Genomic DNA, 21,752 nt, shown 5'->3' with positions numbered 1-21,752 from the left:
TTTTTAACAGCAGTGTGTATCTGGACTTTGGATATTATGAAAGACTTTGTACTCCAGCTAAAAAGACATTCTTTTAAAAGGATAACTTACTCTTTTCCAGGCTAAATAACTCTTTTTGAGTTATTTAGCACAGTTCTGCAGGATAGGTCCACTAATAATCTACTAATAATAACATTGTCAAACAAATTAGTTTTAAACAATTGATGCTTCATTTGCCTTTAAATATGAGCACAGTTCCCAGCAACTTTGCTCTGGTGTATTAGCATGTTGAGTTTTAATGGCACAGGTATCATGAAGGCTTTGAGGCAGATGATTAGTAGGGAGTAGCAGATGTTGATATTTGTAAGACTGGGATAACCACTTCCTGTTACCATGCTAGAGAGTGCCTTTTGTCATGTTAATGTTTGAGCCAGAGCCTGCTCTCCTCTCCAGTGAGGTAGGAATGGAATGAGCACAATATCCTAATGTTATGGATATGGCAATTCAATTACTCTGTGTATTAAGGCTATGCTCTTTTTTTTTTTCCTGTAGGTTTTTGTTTGGTACTTTGTAGGTTTTTTTCCCATAAATAAGTGTTACACAATTTTGCTTAATAGTCACTAATTTTATAGTTCTTTCTGCAAGTAAATGGTCAATTTTGCCAGATTGCTGCAAAAACATTGAGGAAAAAAACTGAAGTCATACAGAATTTTGAACTATAGCATATGCATTGTGCAAGACCCAGTAGCAATGTGCTAGGGGGAAACATTTTCTTACCTCTAGGAAGGAATTGTGTGTCTCTTCACCTTAGAATTGAATCAAAAAGTCAAGAGTGGGGCAATCATGTTTTGTATATCAGCACTTCAAGCTACAGAAGAATGTGCATTTAACATTGATAGAATTATAGGTTCATCTTCACTGATTTTTGTGTGCCAAAATTTTCTTTTTACAATTACACTGGTCAAAAAGAGAAGGCTAAGTGTGAACATGTACTTTTTCTGACAGTCTGTTTGATTTTTTGCTAACTTGATAGACCTGGTCCAAATTCCCCCCTTCCCTGGGTACGAGCTTGTGTTGAAGTACTGGATCCTGATTCAAAATGGAGGAATAAAATACTTTTAGGACTGAATTTCTATGGCATGGACTATTCTGCTTTGGGAACTTCTGGGGAGCCAATCCTTGGCAGCAGGTATGACTTCTCTGGATTTTAAGTACTTCTGTATGATGTATTCTCACAAAAATTAGAAGTTCACAAGTAGTCTTATTTAGAAATATGGATGAGTTAGCAACACAGAAATGGCAAAAGTGATAAATCTGCACATGCAATAGTAGCTCACCAGTTAGGGTAAGACCTGTAACTTTTTTCCCTGTACAGACATGCAGATAGATGGCACAGTTATCCTGTCAGAGCTCATATGCAAAAATGGTTTGTGTAGTTTTCCCTCTTTCCTCTATTCATGCTTATACATACTTGCCATCTTTGTGTTAAAAATGTTCTGCAATATTGTCTTATGCTCTGCATCATTTTGGGGGTTCCTGCAGTTGTCCTAATGATTCTCTCTCTCTCAGCTCCTGAAGTTGTTACTTGTTACTTTGAAATTTGATAATGATTTCCAGCAGCAATCTTTCAGTGCTGATCTCTGAATCAGACTGAATAACAGAAAAGGGGAAAATAAAGCCACTGTTTATAGTGAAAGGTATTTAGCAAGTACTCCAGAATGACTTCTGAAAAATTGGTGGTGATGGTTAGGCAGGAAGAATACTCAATAATCAAAGCATTGTTGATTTACAGACTTCATTATACAAGCTCATCAAAATTATGTAGCTTCGCTGTAATATCTACAGCTCCTTTTGGAAATGGAGTGTAGCACTATCTAGCAGAATAAAAGGTTCTTGTTTTTTTCTGAACTGCAGCTTTTGAAATTAAGTTTCCACTTGAAAAACACTGTGCACTAGGATGGCATTTACTTTTTGTAGATTCTTCTGGACTATGTTATAATATTAATTCATGTTGCTTTTTAATTGTTGGCAAAAATACCCTAGCCAAGAGTCATGTATAAAACTTTAAGCTTTGTAAGTTTTACTTTTTTAAAAAAGTTTTTTAAGTTTTACTGAAAGAGGCTATTTACCTAGTAAGATACTGGTGCACAGTATGGTTTTGTTAACATATTCTTCACTGACATATCATGAGATTGTAATTTTCCAGGTATTTACCTGAAGCAAGGTTCTGGACAAAGTCTTTAAGAGGCTTTTAATTTATGCATAAAACACATCAATTTTCCCTTTGCTGTGTTACCTGTTGGTCAGTGGTTATGTTTATTTTTCCAGAAATATAGCTCTAAGCATCCACAGTTGTATATGTCATGTAATAATGTAAAAATAGAATAGACTCAAAGTAAAATAGCTTCAAAATAGGCCAAACTTCTGACATAGAGAGCAGCAAAAAGGGGGTTTTAGTGTAAAATAAGCTTTCTGCTGCTTGATTGGTATCAGGCCATTTGTAAGGAAGTCTTTTGACCTGCAAAAAGTGCTGAAGGATTGATGCATTTCACCTTTATGGCACTGTCCATATGATGTAGTGATAGTGAAGCTGAGCTAAAGTACTGGTATTAAAATTAATTCAAAGTCTATTCATTTAAGTGCAGTCTGGTGTGTGTCAGCTTCTTTGTTGTAGACTTCTGCTCAAGTTTTTGCACAGGAAATTTATTGCAAGTACAAGTCTCCAGCATGTCAGTGCTCCTTGGCACACAGTAAGGTGCACCATTTCTTGTTGAAACATATTCATTGGAATCTGATTTTCTTTAAGAAGAGAGATGAAGAATTGAAAGATTCAGTGGCAAAGTGTGTATTCTCAAGTTGTTTGATGTCAGCGTATTATGCATCTTAATTGGTTATTAGCAAAGTGTAAAGAATTGCATGCAGAATACAGAAATCTATGCTGCTCTCAAGTTCATGTTTTTCTTTAGGATAGGAATTATGTGATGGAAAGAGATGCTGAACATAGGTGGATTTCATTCACTACATATTTTTTTCAGTCCAGAAATTCATGAAATAACTTACAATAGAACTCCTATTTGCATAACATATTATTTGGCAGTGGTTTTTTTATTTCAGAATGTAATATAAAGGTAGAAGGTAGAAGGTATACTTGCAAAGATGTAGAGCCTTTCCATGTAATATCCTGTTTCTTCCATACAGACAATAAGAAGTAATAGGTATATATGTATATGCTTGCATATACATATATATCTATATAGATATATCTCAAGATTAAATTAAATGAAAACAATTTCTCTCTTACAGCAGCACAATGTAGTTTGTCCTTGGGTATTGTTACAGTAAGAACTACAATTTATATTTGCAGCAACAATTTCTTTCTTAAAGCTCAGTCACAACTATTACTTATTAATACAATGAGTCAATCACAGAGATTACAGCACTTTGTGGTGCTTTAATCAACCAAGTACTGTTTGGTTAGCTGCAGGGAAGCTGCATTTCTGAGTATATTTCATTGTGACATAATTTTTATGAAATCCTAAGCTGGAAATAAAGGTGTTCTGTTTGTGATTCTTCAAATCACCTGTAGTGCTTCTGGCAATGTTTTCTGTCCTCTGGCTGTCAAGAATCAGGTGTCTGAATTGTTAAGATGCAGAGATGCAGTCATTCTAACTTTCCGCTGTATTAAAATCCTGTCAGAACATAACCATCTGGTGCTGCTTCCCTGCTTTTCTAGTGATCACCTTGTTCCAGCATGTCCTCTGTTGATACTGTGACCTGACAGTATTTCCTCTTCACCTCACAAGTGTATGTCTTGGGTAAATAATATTTGCAGTATACTCTGAAGCTGAAGGAATGGGTTAGTCTTGCTGAGAGATCTTTGATCCTTTTTGAGACCTGCAGTAGGTCAGCAAGCCTCTCAATCTCACAAGCTTCTGACTTCCAATGTACTTTTTCTGCCTTTAGCTATCTGTTCTACAGAATCTCTCTTAATCATTGGAACATTAAATTTCAGTTGCAGTTTTGTTTTGCCTTCTCATGGGAGGTTGCACTGCAGTGTAACAGTGTTTTTCATTCCATGTCATCTAAAATCCATGTCCATTATGACCTGGACGAAAAGGGAACAGATAAACTTCATTGCTAGCTGTGAATTAAAAGCAATATAAATCAAAGCCTGTCAGGGGGCAATGGTGTCACTTGTGTTTAATAAATCAGAATTCTTTATTGAGCCCCTCTCTGCTAAGTTTCTTGTGATAATGTCATTTTGTCCTTTTTTTTATAGTGTTGGAAGAGGGAAGATACAATCTCTAATATTTCACCTGGCTCTGTGTAATTTTTGAATATATTTTGCCTTCAAGCTGCTTTTGTTCCAAATGTAGCCATTGAAAATAGATATGTGAATAACTGTTATTTTGAAACAATGCTGTGTGTGCTTATCTTTTATTTAAAGTAATCTGAATAAGGACTTTTATGTTAATTTTAAACATTTAAGAAGATTGATATAGTAAATTGCCAGCTGAAGCAAGGGAGAAACTAATTTTACAATACATTGTGATGTTCAGAGATAGAAAATAAGATGACTTGCAAGCTATGTGAGGATAGTAGAGTTCTACTGAGGATTTCATTGGCTGCCTGCCATTCTGTAAATACCACATAAAATGTGGTACTTAGAAACAGTTAGAGGTGAACTTTTTCTCTGAATTATCATGACAGTGTCTTTATAAGCAGCAGTTTAAGGTTTGGGCCAACTGTGACTCATGATTTTGTATTATAGAAGTTAGCAAGAAGCTTGTACCAGGAACACTTTTACTCTTGAAGCAGCAAAGCTTTTACAACATTTCTCTTCGTGCTGTAATTCTCTCAGGATTTCTATTACTTCCCTGTATGCCAGGATTCTGTATCCTGATTTAATCTATTTTGTTCATAGTTATGGGATTTTGGAGAGATACTAATGTTTCAAGTAAAGCAATGTACCCATTAGCTTTGTAGGACTGAATAGCTTGACCTTTTGTCCACCTCTCCTCTTTGCTGAAGAAACTGCTAAGCTATTTCTTCTTAACTTGTACTGCTGGGTCAGATGGTAAAATCATGGCAGTGATAGAACTAAGTTACAATTGGGCCTGGAATCAGAAGTTATTTTTGTATTACAGATGTCTAAATATTTCAGGAGTGTTTGAAAAGTTTTATTCTATTAAGTTTCCTCTGGAATATTCTGGTACATGTCTCTTCCATGGTATATCTGTCCCTCCCTCCCTTTAGGAGTAGAAGGTGAAATTGAGCTGTTAGCTGAAAGTGTAAGACTAATTCATGTAAGGTAGATAGAGCATCTTACAAAGTAAAATTATGGGTCGTATTTCAGCTTATCCAAATTTACCTTGTGATGATAAATAAAAAAAGATGTTAAAATTGTTCTTATGTAAAACACATTAGTATTTCTTTTGAAATGAGGGAAAGCTGTCTTTTGTTTATTAGGCAAATTATTGGTTCCCAGGTTCGGTTGTACGATGGCATTGGTTGTGGGTGAGTGTGTATATCCCAGTGAATCTGCTTTAAAAAATTGGTCAGTTGTGATGTACATTTTAAATGGTGGGCATATTATTGTGAAATATGCTCTACTCCATCTGCAATGGTGTTTTTAAATAGTAAATTTGCTACAGGCAATATTTAGGCAGTTAAATATTGACAAAATAATAAGGATGCTGTTCTTTACTGTCTTGTTGTACTCCAGCCATTAGAAGATAGCATGATAAAATTAGGAAAAATAATTCCGTGGTTTAAAACTAAGAGCCAGAAACCTTTACTGTAAGCTAAATTTACTTATGTCCTTAGAATTGCGTGTGGGCATTTGTGCCCACTGTAAAGTGAAAGAAGCTCGTTGCTATAGTAGATATTTTTGTCCCCAATGAGGGGAGTGGAATGATGAGGAGGACTCCATCTTATCAGAAGGCTAATTATTTTATTATACTATCTTATTTTTTACTATATTATACTATATTACATCTAAACTGAATCTGCCAAGCACTCAACTCTGCACACACTGCACAGCATCCCGTGACTGTCAGCCGCCAGTCCTGACACACACATACACTTGGCCCTGATAGGCCAAGGAAACAAAACACCATCACTTTGGGTAAATAATCTCCATATTGTATTCTACTTTTGCACAAAAACAGGCACAGTACATGATAAGAATTTTTTTTCCTTTCTCTGAGGTACAGAGAATGTGAAACCCAGAATATTCTTGGGAAGAATTGTGCCTTGCTTTTCTCTGTGAAGAGAAATGTGGCTACACGTTGCTTTGGTAGCCTTCCTTGGGCTTTTGAGATCACTAATGGTAGACCTAAAGGCAGTCCTAGTTCAGATTGAATCTCTTGAGATACATGATGATTAACAAAGATAGCACCATGTATGTATCCAGATCATTCCACTATGAATCCCTTTGCTCCCATTGCCCCATCCTCTCTCATTCTCAGGGCTGAAAGGGTAATCATTAATTTTGCCTGGTGCTGGCTTTCCGTCACAAGATACTCCTCGTGTTCAGTTCCATTGCAGTTCAGTTGGGAATGAGTGTGAAAAGGACCTCCTGAAAATGCTGAGTGACTTTGTACCTGGAGCTGGGTCAATGCACTGTGCTCACGTGTTGGATTGTGTACAGGATAGATTCCTCTGGGAATCTATGGATTCTGAAGGCATGGCATCCTCTTTTGCAGCCAAAAGACAGCAGCCTGGGTGGCTAAGGTTTTGGCTCCAAGACAGCTGGATATATTTCACTCTTATTTCTAAACAGGGAGAGTTTGACACCTTTTCCCAAAGTATTAAAAAAAAAAAAAAAAAAAGATTCTGGAGTTTTAGATTGATTGCCTATTGTTTTTACTAGAAAACTGGCAGTAGTGAGATAATTTGTATTTTGTTCAAGTAGGTGCACTGTTTGATGTGTAGGGTATGCTTAGGTGTTTTTAGCAGACAAGCCTTTCTTTAAAAAGCAAGTAGCTTGGAGTTTTTCTGATCTTAAACTGATTTTTCAGTCCTCATTATCTAATTTTAACATAAATCTGTTCAGTGAATTGAATTGCCGTGATTGTTGGGGAAGCAGTCAGAATTAAATTCAAGTTTCTATATAAATTTCTATATGCCTTTTGAAACTGATCTAAATGTCATCAGCATAGATTTAAAAGTTGAAATGAACTTTTCTTGGTAACTCAAATGTAATTTCAGTTGGTTGAATTTATAGGAAGACAACTATATATTCCTTCATTTGCTAAACAGCACCCTTTCCAAAGTTTTATTTAGCAAGCTCTGAAACATAAAGTAGTCCCTGATAAAGCATGGCTCTTTGCTTTTCTTTTTTTTTTTTTTTTGTGTGAAGTTATGTCTTTATTACTTGGCTGTGTGTTTGCTGTCAAGCTGACTGCCACAAAAATGGTGCTGGGGACCCAGTGCTTACAATGAGTCTTTGGGCTTTTTCCTTTGAGGTGACTCTGGTCTGGTCCTGTGAGCTGGAACTCATTAGCAGTTTGAGTGCCGCTCCAGTTGTTTCATCCAAAAAAAGCAAAAAAGCATCTGTTTTATGCACTCCGAGACTGCTCCACAGTGCAAACTAAGGCCTGGTGCTAGTTCTTATTGTAAAAGTTCCATCCTGATATGAGCTAGGAGTTAGATATAGTCAGAATCACATAACCTAAATACTTCCTTTCATTTTGAACAATGGTTTTAAACAGTATGATGAAAAAAGAAAATAAGGTAAAGTTACAAAACATTATTCTTTGCATATGGCAGCAAAAAAATTCCTCTAAAAATAATATTACATTTCTCAAGATTTTTTTTTTTTGCAGAGTTCTTATAGAGGGCAAGAATAAATGTGCATGTTTATTGCAATTCCAGAGAAAAGTAGCAATCACAGCAGCAAAGTATTCAGAGTGATCAAATTACCAACAGAAGGACTCAATATCCAAGTGAAGAGCCAGTGTGGAAATATATAAGATTTAGGAATAGCTTTGAAGCCTTGAAGTAATACTTACAGGAAATAGTAATGGAGCATATAGCTATACAGTCTTTGAAGTAATAGAAGTGCAAGTGTGTTCCACAACATTAACAGCCTTTGATTTGTGCAAACAGCTTGTTTATACTTGGTATTATACAGCAGATGATTGAATAAGGTATCTGGTGATAACATTCAATACTGGTACAATGTCCAATAAATTTTTTCTTTATGATTTTATGAGCAATTTCAGTATATTAGTAGCACCAGCAAACAGAGTGGGGTTTTTCCACTCCAGATTAATTCACGCCCACATCAGGAGAATAGATCTAAAAATGTTGAGTAATAAATCTTACCTAAAATAAGTTTTTGGGTTTTGGGCTCTAAAAATAGGAGAGTTGCACTTCAGAATGTTGCCAGAATGCAGTGTTGTTCATGACTAAAATGGAAATCCAGGCAGTCTTTGATACTATGTCTACTAAAAATATAATGAAAATTATTACAAGTTAGTTATTTGGAAATTCAGGGAAATTTAGAATATGCCCAAAGTGTATCTATATATCTTAAATATATACTTTAGTTACCATGTATACCCATATAGTTAACCATTTCTTACAGTTTTATGTATGTAATTTTTGTGTTTAAACCAAATGTTGGTTATGTTACACTATTTTAGAAAGAAACTATATTTGAAAAAAGTAAAAATCTCTCCATATACTGCATCTTTGTAAACCTTTTGCAAGTAGCTTCTGTCTTTTGTTATTTAACTGTCCTTAAGGTTTGGGAAGAAAAAGAAAATGCCTCTAGAGTGGTATTTCCTGTAAAGTTCAAGGTAACTGCACTGCCTGGCTTATAGCAGGTACTGTGAGTGAGGATATTGAGCAGGCAAGAGGGTTAAAGAGGAGACTCAAAATTCTGTGACCCAATTTGGGTCAGACTGGGGATAGTCCTACTGCCAGCCCCTATTATAGGATGGGGGTGTAGATAGCAGATGATGCCTGCAATTTTCAATATAAAATAATTTTCTACAATGGTTAAAACCTAAAGAAGATTGTCTTATCTTTAGGATTTGTTTGTATTTACCAAATTTAGACACATTACTATTAAACAATTTTTTTTCCCCTGTGAGTGAAAGCAAATGTCCCTGAGTCCTGGACTTTGAGCCCCAGTAAATTAAGAAAATAAAGTGTTTCCATCTGAGAAGGAGTTGTGGGTTAGAGATTGGTACACTGTTTCATACACTGTTCACTTGGAGCCATAAATCCAGAAATGTAAAAGTCAATGAGGCTGTTGCTTTCCATATTCATGCACCTCTTTGAATGCATTTTAATGGACAAATGTATAGTTACATTTCACTGGATTCTGCATTTTATAGTAAAGAGACACTGACGAGTTTTGGACAGTATTGAGCAAACTCAGTACAGGAGTGGAATGTATTTTAGTATTGACAGCAGAAGTGAAGATACCTATTGATAATAATAATCTATTGAATTGCTCCTAGGTTTTAGCATTTGTGGATTGTAAGCATATGAAGAGAAATCAATGGGTCCTTCATCTTTAGGGAGCCCTTTATGTACCAAACCTGGGAAACCAATATGGTCACTGCAAACTGCCTTTGCTGAGCCCTCAATGCCCAGTGAATACACAAGGAAAGCATTAGGGGAGCATGGAGTCTCTACAGTTACCACTGTCATTTTGAGTTATAAATATGATGTGAGGGTCTCATATCACCTTGATTGCTGCTTACTTACAAATTAGAAGTTCTTACTTTCCTCAGAATTTTAGTCTTTCTTTTTGTGGACACTAAGTCTTAGCTGAGTCCAGGCATTCTTCTTCGGTTTATCCTGGCTTTGTTTCTATGTTTGAGTTTGCATATTGAAGGAGTCCTGAACACTTCTGGTTTTTGTTGATGAAGGCATCCTTGGGAACATGAATTACAAGACAGGAGAATGGGTAGAATAGTTAGAGATGAATGGAAAATTGTTTGTCATGTGTAAATTTCTCTTACAGTTGACCCTGAAAACCAGAGCTGTAAGCATCTCTATGTATAAAGTGGGTATCATGTTGCAACTGTTTAAATCTTAAGTGTCAGTGTGTCTGTAAGCCTTGCTTGAAGATGCCATTTTTAGAATTTCTAGAACTATGAGCTGATAAGGGTAACAAACACAGTGCTTCCATTTAAAGGCATAGCCAGTATGGCAGTATCTGCAGGGCACTTTTTCTGATTTATACTCAGGAGTATTTTAGCTGTTTTTTTATTCTTCCTCACAAATCTCATCATGAAAGAAATCTGATGAATGTGGTGGTGAAAACTATCCATCAAAAGCAGCATAGTTTAAAGAAAACCAAGTTAAATTTAAGTCAGGAGAAGGTGCTTGCTAAATATAATGTAAATTTAGTCTTTCCCCAAATTTAAAAAAAAAAGCCTTCTACCACTGATGGTAATTTGTCAAGCTTGCAGGGAACTCCACCGATACATTTCAATGTGATCTGAAAACCTCTTTCCAAAAATGTAGAGTTTTCATCTTGCTTCTTACCCCTAGAGTATTCCTTGAGGACATCCATAAAAGGTAATATTAAGAATAAGATGTGCCTGGAACTCTGTAGCTGACTGGCAGCATTTATTTAGCAGGTGTATTAAGAGTAGTTGAAAATCTGTGGGTTTTTAAAGCAAAAATCTGATACTGAATCACGAGCTTGTCTAAAGTAAACCACTGTTAATTTGCAAAGAAACCGTTTGCCATTAGTCTTTTGTGAAATGGTTGTTATCAAGCTGCATAATGAAGGACTGATGGCATCCTTTGCTATGTACAGGAGTGTCTTCCAGGATAAATAGTACTTTATTAAAATCTGTTTTATAGTACTGTGAGAAAGAGATGTTTAAATAGGAGTGGATTAGGAATATAAAAATCTTCAAGTGCATTAGTAGATAGATTTAAACACTAGGGTGTCTGTGGCAACAGATGAAATAATTTGTTCTGAAGAACTCAGAAATCTTGTACTGGAGCAGGAAAAAATGTGTTGTTTAGTTTAGTTTTTTTAGTTGCAGTAAGGAAGAATAAATGTCATCAGAAATAGTTGTAGTTTTACAGCATGGAAAAAAAATGACATGGAGAAAATTGCCTGGAGCCATTTGTTTCAAATGACATTAGTGTGCATATTTTCACATGTGCTGCTCAGATTTCCATTCTAAACAATTCCATTCACTTTCTCTAAGTTCATTTCACTTAGTTACTAGAATTCCCTTCTTTGCATTGGACACAATTTACAATCACCTCTTCTGCTCTGCTACATATTGACAGCTATTGTTTGAAATTAGTGTTTCTGTTCACATGGATTTGATTGGAAGTTATCCTTAGAATTGTGGTGCTGTTATTTATATACATTCTGTGTAGAAAAACCACCAAAGCAGCCCAGTGTAATTCACTCTGATACTTATGGAGGGTTTAAAATTTTAAGAATGAGTTATTTCCAAAACTGTTTGTTCCATCTCCTTAGTGTCCAAATTCCAGAATGTGTTCACAGACCACTGAAGTAGTATTAGCTAATCTAGGGAATATTTGCTGCTTGATTGTTTTTATTTTGGCCACTGTTCTGAGTATTCTTGGATTCTGACATTAAATTACCTGCTGTTTAAATGCTTCTCTTCCTCCCTCCATGAGTTTGGAAATCTCTGCAATAAAGTATTTTGGCAGCTATAATTTTTAGATATCTGAATATTAGTAATAGAATGTTTCTTGAGCTGATTTTTTTTTAAGATGCTGATTTATACAATGAAACTCTTTGTTCACAGGATAATAAATTTGTTCCAGAGCTTATTTTCACATTAAAGTTTCAAGTTAGAAGAATTTTTTTTATTGTTATTAGGAATGATAAACGCATTTGATATTTACCTATTTTAGCATATTTTACACATAAAGCCTGCACCCAGCAAAAAGCTACTTGTTCATGAAAATGAGTCCTCAGCTGGCACAAAATCACACATAATGACAAGAAGAGTGTTCAGGGGACAGAAGGCCTTTGAAGTTAACCTTCCCTCATTTATATATTTGAAATTTATAATTTGAAAAATGCTGGTATATTTATTTATCCAGTACTGTTATGTCAGGTTTGAAGCTGATTTTGCTTTCCACAGTCTAATTGTATTCTCTGGTAGCCAGTTAATGCTAAGTTTAACTAGCAATATTTGTAGAAATATGGGGAAAAAATCCTTGCAGAAATAAGTCTGAGTTGTATTTGATTAAAAAAAAAAAGAGGTTGATGGTTTCTACACAGGCTCTGGGCCATGAAGGAAAAAAAACCCCATGAAATAGTGACATAAGTGATAGAATTATAATACTTATTTACTGCAAAATGCTCAAATTCTCAATTTAACTTCTTTATACAGCTGCCTATTCCAGTATGTGGCACAGTGATTCTCTGTGTGTTAAATTTCACAGCTGTTAAATTTTGGAGCATCTTGCTATTTAATACATTTATCTTTTTAAGGATGCCTAAACTCCTGGTGGTTGTAGTATTAAGGTACTGGGTGTGAAGTACATTGTAGGTGACCATGTTATAATGCTCTAGTGGAATCGCACTAAATCTCTTTTTTCCTTCTTTTCTTTCCTTTAATATTTTCCACTTTAATATTACTAGTCTAGTGACTACTCTTCTGTAGTTGTGTCTCCAAGTTTAATAGAATAATTAACCAATCATTTATCAATGGAATCCTTATCTGGAATTATTGTTCTACTATTTTAACAAAAAAGAATGACACCAGATACTCAGTTTGTCAAATTAAAGGGATGGATTTGAGACCTTTGACCAGAACTTCTGAATCTCATTGCCTGTAGCTATGCTTTTAGTTTGCCTTTTCTGCCTCCTTCAAGCAATGTCTATTTATGTTGAAGTACAGCTTTAATTATTGCAAATTCAAGCTGTTCTTTAAACAACCTGATCTTGGGACATGGAACTTTCCACCTTCAACATGTTTTTTTGCTGGGACACTCAGACTGAGGCCTGCAGTCTTTCACTACTGGCTATACATCATGGTATCTCAGGAGACCAGTACTGTGCAAATATTTCCCTTTGTCAGTATTTTTATTAACTCTGTATTTAATATGCCTCAATATGCCTGACAACTAATGGTGCTATGTAAGGGACAGCAAAACCTCCCATCACCTCCAAATCAAAATGTTGTATGAGACAGAACTGTTCTAGAGTTTGGAAAGCCAATGATTGGAAAACCTATTCAGAAGAGGCATCCCTGGAGACAGACACCTGTTCTTGTAACTAGTGAGATTAAAAAAAAAAATAATAAATCAAGGTTATGTTTCTAAAGGGAAAGGAGTATAATGGTAAAAAGGCAGAAATTTTAACAGATCTATACCTGCTCTTTTTTATTTCCTTTCTCAATGCTGTTGTCTTCGATGCTGTGAAACCTTAGCAGCTTATTTAACCTCTTCCTCTTTATTTGAGCTGTTGGAAAAGCAAACATGTATGATTTTTACTTCCAGGAGTATTACTGGTAAGAGATCTACATTTGAACTTTGGCAACTGTTGAGATTTTTAATACAGATGGAACAGCTTGGCATTAATTTCAATATGCAGCTCGTGCTTTTGTAGTGATTCTGTATCTAAAATTGAAAAGATACCACTTAAAATTAAAAAACCAGTAGTGCATTTTTCTGAGCTATGGCAAATATAACTAATGCAAAATTCAAGAACACTCTGCAATAATAGGATAATAAATATTTGGCTGTCAGCTTGGAGACCTGAGCTGGGCTGTGCTTTTGTTTTGTTTTGATGGTTTTGAGGAAGAAATATCTTGATTTTTCCACTAAAGGAAAAAAGGTCTTTCACCTTACCCAGTTATAGATTTCAATGATTTCCAGGTTCTTGAATTATTTTAATTGATCGTAATTGAGCGTACATGTAGTCAGTTAATTAATTAACATTTTCTCTCATTCTTCCTGATTTCTGACTCCTCTGATTTCTCTTAAAGGTTTTCTCTATTAACCTTACTTCCTGCCTTGTGTCATGCAGCTCCAAATCCTTATTAATTGTTTAGCCACAAACTAAGACAGTCTTCATGAATGGAGTCACTTTGCCTTTTGTCTTCAGACAATTTGTGTGGAGGTCAGATTTTTGACAGAAGAAAAAAATAGCACATATGGAGCCTGCTAAACAAGCAAAACCTCTGCCAGGATTGCTGGGGGGAAAAAAATCACTATAATGGGAAGCAAACTGAACTTTTGCTTCCTAAACATGTTTCATACTAACAGTGGTTCACGTAAATAATTTTTATAATGCAAATGACAATGCAAGAATCATCTCATGAGATGAGCCAGAGAACTCGGCCTTTCTCTAGCCTTCCAGTGGAGAGCAGTTCTCTTTATGTTGCCAGAGAATAAATAAAGGGAAATCAGAACATTCTGCATTACTTGATAGCTTACTGAAGGGGAGATTTTATGACCTTTTAGAACCTTGAAAAAAATGAAATAAATTTAGAGTTTGTCAAGTGATTTTTCTAAGAATGATCCAGTAATACTGTGCAGCAAGGGATCTTGGTTTGGATTTGGAAAATGTGTTTCTGAAAATGTTGGCATTTGATATTTTATCTTCCCTCACATTATTAGTTGGCAGCATTTTCCTCCATTATAACTAAAGTAATTTTACAGTGTCCTCGTTGTAGTAGAAGGAGCTGCTTATCTCAAAACTATCTCAAGGATAATTTGAGATTTTATAATATTTTCTCATACTTTGAAATTAATTTGAGGAGATTCAAAGTTATTTGCCATTTCCCCTCTTTTCTATTTTACTTTATAGAATAAAAGTTTTGAATGTTGTCCATCCAAGAAAGAATAGTCTTTGTTGGAGAAGGATACATGACACTGTCTTTTACCAGTACTGGAGGTCCATTTTACTGGGTCCATTTTTCTTCTATTCTGGAAAGAAATAACAGTCCAATATAATTACCAGGGCTGTAAATCTCATTACAAGTTGTTCTGTTTAGGCTAGGTATTTGATCTGTGATTTTTCAACAATTTATTCAGAACCTTTAATACTTCTACATATTTTAATTTATATGTTCATCTCCTGGAAAGTTTGTGATACCCATGACATGTATCTTATCCTACTTTGTGCTAAAGCATAGTTTAAAAAAGTGATTCTATTTATAATTCTAATTTCTATCTATTTTTAACTCTGAAACAATGAAATAGAAAGTTCTCAAATAAGAATGCTTCAAGCAGATGGTGAATATGTTGCCTTCAGAGCCACTTAAACCTTCTCCCACTGTTCCAGCATCAAAAGGGATATTCCTGGTGCCAGAATTGGGATTTATCTAATCTGAGTAAGGAAACAGAGTTCCCAAAGAAAGTGAATTAAATTAACATCCAGTATTGAATTCAAGATCTCACTGGGGGGAAAGTGGGCATGTTAATGTGAAAATAAATTGGAGATATAGATAAAATGTTGTGACTATTACTGGACTTTTGATCATCCTGACTTGCTTGTATTGAAAAAAGGTCTATATTGTAGGCAGGAACAAACATAAAAGGGAGCTAAACAGAGTGGGAAGAAGGAGGGATGCTAATCATTCACAGTTGCATAGAAATGTTGCAGTATTTGGAAGGTAGTGAGACTGGCTGAAGAAATTGCATGAAATGTATTTATTTATTTACCCATGCTATGTCACTGTTGAAGTGCAGAATTGTGCTTGCCAGTGTTAGGAATTGTAAAATGTATGAAGACAAAATCCAAGTACTCACTAGAGTAGTCTGAAAAAAAGAAAAAGGCTGTTCTGAGGAGAGAATTTAAATAAATTATGCATTAAGATGCTAAGAAGTAATTTTTGAACTTCTACCAGTGAAAAATAGTAGCTCTTCATGAAGTGCATGAAGTTTCACTGAGTTCTGTTTGCTTTTGAGAAATTTACGCATGTTTCATATATGTTAATGTTCAAATACATGGTTTGGTTTTATTTGATAAATTTCATATCCTGAATATTCCACACTTAGCCATCCAGATTTTTTTTTTCCTAAATTACTTAAGAAAATAAATTTTTACTGCCTCTGTTGGTCAGTCTGTTCATGAAGTTGTCCTCTACAACCTTTTTGGTGCCTTTTGCATATATGAACTACTTTAAACCATGTTTGATGAAGCTCTCAAAGATATGAAAACTGTCCTGAATATAGCAAAGCTAAGTTAGGGTTCTGAAGAGAGTAAGCTTCCCTACCATAAGCTGATTGTTGGTTGCCAGAGAATCATGTAAAGCTCAACTTGTAGGAAACTTCATCTGCTCAAGGTGCAGGAAGCTTCACTTCTCCTGTCTGCTATGCATTGTGTACTTATTTTGTTCAGAGTAAGCTATGCTTATGCATTTCTCCCTTTGATTCTTTGAATGTGGATTGCAGGGAATGTTGCAGTAGCTTTTGGATGGGTGGACTTACTTGGTGGGATGCTTTCTCCTTGACCATACAAAACTTTGGGACCGAGAAAGTTATTCTTGTCACATTCAAATGTGTCATGTTCAGGTAGATGAGTTGTCAGGGAAGAATGGTGCTTAGCTATGTTACATTATTTCTATTTATCAAAGAAACTGTTCTTGGAGAAATAAGGCTATTGATGTAATAGGCAGTTTTCTGGTAAACAGGTAAAAAGTTGTAATTTTTCTATCTCAGACTACTGTGTTCACCCTTCTTTTTTTTCTTCTTTCCTTCTTCCTTTCAAAACTCTTTGACAGATGCTAAGGTTAGCGAATTTTAATTTTAATTTGGCCTTTTCCTTGGGCTGCTGACAGTTCCTTCTACACCACAGAGACCTTTCTTTTCCAGCTCGCTTCATGTTTCAGTAAGAAGTAGAGTATCTGATGGAAGCTTCTTCATGAATAAGTGAACCCCACTGGAACACAGCCAACCACTGTCAAAACTGGCTCCCTGATTCCCAGTCTTGTGCTTTACCATGGTTTGAGAGATTAGATTCATTAACCTCTCATTAGAAACGTGTCAATGCTAAAATCCCACAGCATGCTAGACTCAGCTTATTAGAAATCCCAAAAGGCCAGTTAACATTAAAGAATTAACATTTTGTATTCTTGAAGTTAATAGTATATTCCTCATCTGGCTCCATTCCATTTCATTGATGCAGTACCTTCTTAGGTGCTTTTCCCTTTAGAATTAGCAAAAAATGTTATTTATCCAAAAAGAATTGTTTGATGAAAAAGCTTACATGATTGTAGAAATAGAAGCACTTGCAGTATAAAAATGCTTACTTTATTGTAACATTTTCTACATATATGTGTGGAGAGCATTGCATGTATAGAATGTGGTATACTTTTTGGCTATAAATATAATACCACTTTCAAGAGTTCTCTCTGTACTAGTGACAACTTATACAGAGTTTGCTATTTATAGAAGAATATTAAATGCTATTTGAGGAGGTCTAAATGCATCCAGATATTCAAGCACTGGGTTTAGTTCCAGAGTTTGTAGTCTAAGGTAAAATGAAATATAATTTCCATTATCTTTTGACCTCAGGAGTTTTCTTCTCTAATGAGAACAAAGACTGCAAAATAATTTGAGTAAGATAGAATTCATTCTACATCAGTCATATTACATGGTTTCTGCTCAGGCTTCATGTGAATGCTGGTTAAAATCCATAAAACAAGAAGTAAATGACGCTTTACTAGCAATACATTTTTATGTGTATTTGTCTGCTACTGTGAGCAAAAAAAGAAATTTCCATTTTGTGTAGCCATTATAAGAAGCATGAAATAATGCTTTTGAATTGCCTAATGTCATTACTTGAAATGGAAAACAGTATTTTCAAAGACATTGCACTTTGTTATTCAGAGCCACGCTTATCGGCCACCATTATTAGGACATTTGGCTGCTATTTCAAAGTACAAGAGTGGAACACGGGGTCATTAGTAGGGAGATGAGAAAGAATTCAACTGGCAAACCCGTGCTCTGCTCTCCCTGAGACAGTAACAAGAACAGCTACAAGAAAATACACAGGATCAAGGGGATCCTGTATTCCTCCCCTACATGCAGAAGGCAGTAACTTAAAAAGAGTGAACAAGGACAAGTCCCTGTTTGGAGCAGCAGGCAAACTCCCTCTTTGTCCACCTTGCCTCCCCATATGCTTGTACACAGCAGTGATGAGGCTCTAGATGTGCAAGGTAAGTCAGAGGGTGATGTGGATGATGGCCCATCCACACCAGAGATACTGCTGAACAGAAAGGACTGGCACCTGAACGATGCCCACCTCCACGAGGAAGGAAAGATGGGCTATAGTGGTGGGTGACTCCCTCCTGAGGGGAACAGAGGGTCCAGTGCGCTGCTCAGACCCTCCTTGTAGGGAAGGCTGCTGCCTCCCTGCAGCCTGGGCTAAGGACATTGCCAGGAAAGCTCTTAGGCTAGTGCAGCCCTCAGGCTGTTACCCATTACTGCTCCTCCATGCGGGCAATGACAAAGCTGCAACATGTTGTCTAAGGGCAATCAAATGAGATGCCATGGTTTGTAAGGGAATTCAAGTCTCAGTTATGGGCAGCAATATTGGAAGGCAACAAAAGGGAATGGTGGCAGATTGTGTCAGTGCTTCGGTATCCATGAGGAAAAGCTCATGGAATGCTGTGTACAAGCATTTCTACAACCCATGGCACGCTTGGTACCTTGTGTGCTGCATCATTGTATGGCAGTGTTTTGGCCACTGGGACCTGGTTCCAGCTGAATGTCAGTCCTGCAGTTATGTGTGTTTTAGTCGTGCCAGAACAAGACCACTGTAGTCTCCCCTGAGGAAGTTTTATCTTTACCCACTAGAACAGTCTAGAATATATATTTTGGTGAGATTACTGAGTGGGGTGTCTTTGGAAGGGCAAGCCTGAATCAACTATCTGAATGAAAAACATAGAACTAATGGATTTACAGAAGTGTTTTCCACAGGAATTAAATGTATCAGCATCACTGATACATTTAAAAATAATTTTTTAAAATAAAGAAAGATAGCCACCATGGTTTCTGGAAGAGTAAACTGTGACCTTTTGCTTCCAGTATTTGTTTGGAGGAGCTATGTTTCAAGTAATAATTTCATTTAGATTTGGATTTTTTTTCTCCTTTTAGAAAGCACCTGAAAAATTACCTCAAAAGATCAATAAAGAAATGCAGCTATAGAGAATTTAAACAGTCTTTGTTATGTATAATGGTAGTCACTAAGGAAATAAGAACAAAACAGTCAGTGCACAAAATAAGTAGTTAACAACAGCATGATTTCTTTGAAGTGCTTTTTCAAAAAAATGCTTGAGTGATTCCAGAATCATACTCAGTAGAGAAGAAATATTCTATATGTATAATTTCCAATTATACACTATTGTCATTATAATTTCAGGGCTTTGTTGTCTATTTAAATGTTTTATTTTGAAGACTTGGATGTGAGAATATTAAAGGTTTGGGCTATGATTAAAGTTAACATATTAGAGTAGCTTTCTTCAATGAAAAATCCTGACAGGAATTCAGGTTTTTTACAGATTTAGTGAAGTAACAGAGTTATTTCGGCAACAGAAAGTTGTACATGTCTTGAGAAAGCCAGTATGAAAATACCTCTCAGTTGCCTTATTTGTTGAGACACATTTGGATTCTGTTGTACACAAGCTAGAAAATTCCTTTTTCAGTGGTTTGGTATTTATAGAGATGGTAATTTTCAGGTTTGTTATGGTCTGTTTTTTCTTAAGGATGGCTTTACTATTATTCTTTGCAAAAAGCCAATAAACTTTTCCCTAGAATATTAAACTGAAGAGCAGCTGTTCAGTACAATAACTACAAGGGAACAGATCACTTCTGTGTGCTGGTGGTTCTTAGTTGCCTTTCTGCTTTTCAGTATGTGGAATTCCCGATCTGCACAATTTGAAAGTCTCCTATGAGATTTACATTTGTACAACCAATTGGAACTGACATAAGATTTCTGAGGAGTTTTAATTCAAGAGGTTTTTGCTTCCTCTGGTGCTAAATACTGGAGGTAATACAGCATGTTGCTTAAAAATAATGACATATAAAATCATACTTGTTAACAATGTAATAATTCTTGTCTGCTTTATGTACAAGTAGAAACTTGGGTTCACTTTGGAAGTTTCTAGAGAATGAGGTTTACCAGGAGCTTCCATCAAACCTAAAAAGCAAACTCACTCTCCACTCACACAGATTATCCTGGGGCATTATGTAAGCAGTGTTTTTTCTCCCAGGACTGGCGTGATTTTGTATTATTTTAATGTGTTCTTTTGCACAGATGTGCTGCATTTCAGAGTAGTTTTTTATTAAACCTCCTTGAGATTCAATATTGAATGACATTATGGCTAATATGATTTTAAGGACCTTAAGTCTCAAAGGTCTTTAACTGTAAATACATGCTGATGCTCTACTTCTGTATTTTTGGAACTGAAGAATTCTTTGGAAGATGATGGAATTCTCTGTTGTGTTTTGAGGTTTAGGGTTTTTTTCCTGTTTCATATGAAGCAAACCAGTGTATCAGAGATGAATAAATGTTTTCTGAAATTACAGTGAGTATTCTCAGAATGGCCAGCATCTACTACTGATACACTTTGAAGGATGCAGTAAAAAGGGTTCCTTAATGTATGATGTAAAAAAAATTTGCCAATTTTCTAGTGCATTGTCTTCAGGGGATAAGGTCACCATTGTACACAGTATATTTGGTTAAGAGGCCAGTTGAAAATGAAAGGAGATTGTTTCCAATCTCTCTGTTCAGTCACAGTTTAGCTTTCATTTTATATTCTTTTCTCTCCAGATAGATTGAACTCTGGGATATAGCACTGTTGGCAACACTTGCTGATTAAATTTGCCATGACCTCTTAATATCAGAGGGCCACACAATTTTCTTTCTCCTTCTAGCTCCTCATTATTTTAGTGGCACGTTTTTGCAGTTAGGAAGGTTCTTTAATGGATGTTAGTGAAACAACAAGCACTGTAATTTGGTGAAAGCATGGGATCATACATTGTGACTGCTGTGAGAACTCTGTCTGCTTTACATACATGTGAGTGGGCATCATGACCCACTGTATAACAAGGTTTTGGGAAGATTGGAGAAAAAAGAGTTTTCCTTTGGAAATGTGTTTTTAGTTTAAGTAATTGTTAGACCAGTGTTTTCTTTACACACATATTCTTGGAAGTATTAGACAAGCTTAGAACCTATTGATGTTAACAGGCATGGTGTTTAAACTCTTTACAAAGTATGACCAATTCATACTAATGAATCCATATAAAATACTGAACATTGAAAACACTTAATGCTAGAGAATGGTAGATATTTCCTGAGGCAAATTTTAGCACACTTCCTGAAATACACATTCTACCTGAAAGAAGCACTTCCCTAAAGATTCCTTGGTCAGGACTTGTGTGTTAGTTGTTTTTCTGTTGCCATTTCTAGTCTTACTGAGTGTTCCTTCTAAATATAATCTTCCTGTAGGAGAATTTGCTTCTAAAATATGTGCTGAGTGATCTACTTGTGTATAAACTGTGGTTGCACAGCAGGCCTCTGCAATGTGTTTTGCCTAGGTGAAAGTTGGAAATTACTTCCTAGTTGTTTGCTGTCCTTTAGATTTGCAACTTTGGCAAAATAATTGTTGCAGCTTTGAGCTTTAAGACATCCAGTATTTCCATTAGTGATGTTTTCTGGTTGAATCATTCATAACCTGGCAATTTTTGCTAATCCAATGATTGTGTACAGTTTCTTAATAGCTCTTTTACTAAACCACATTCATATATGCATACAGTAATTATCTCAGTAAGCACATCACATGCAGTGT

The 21,752-nt window shown here is 35.7% G+C and overlaps 1 protein-coding gene across 2 annotated transcripts in view; it reads left to right on the top strand.

Annotated features, from left to right (window-relative positions):
* CHID1 (chitinase domain containing 1) overlaps nt 1-21,752 on the top strand; it is a 98,506-nt gene that overhangs the window by 36,908 nt on the left and 39,846 nt on the right. For both annotated transcript variants that reach the window (XM_058026423.1, XM_058026425.1), the window contains exon 10: nt 1,013-1,168. In XM_058026423.1, coding sequence (XP_057882406.1) covers nt 1,013-1,168 — 156 coding nt within the window. The remainder of the gene's footprint in view (nt 1-1,012; nt 1,169-21,752) is intronic.

This window comes from Melospiza georgiana, chromosome 6, assembly GCF_028018845.1.
Source record: "Melospiza georgiana isolate bMelGeo1 chromosome 6, bMelGeo1.pri, whole genome shotgun sequence".
NCBI classification, from domain to species: domain Eukaryota; kingdom Metazoa; phylum Chordata; class Aves; order Passeriformes; family Passerellidae; genus Melospiza; species Melospiza georgiana.
Note: the sequence above shows the minus strand (reverse complement) of the source record. Positions and strands in the feature narration are given on the sequence as shown.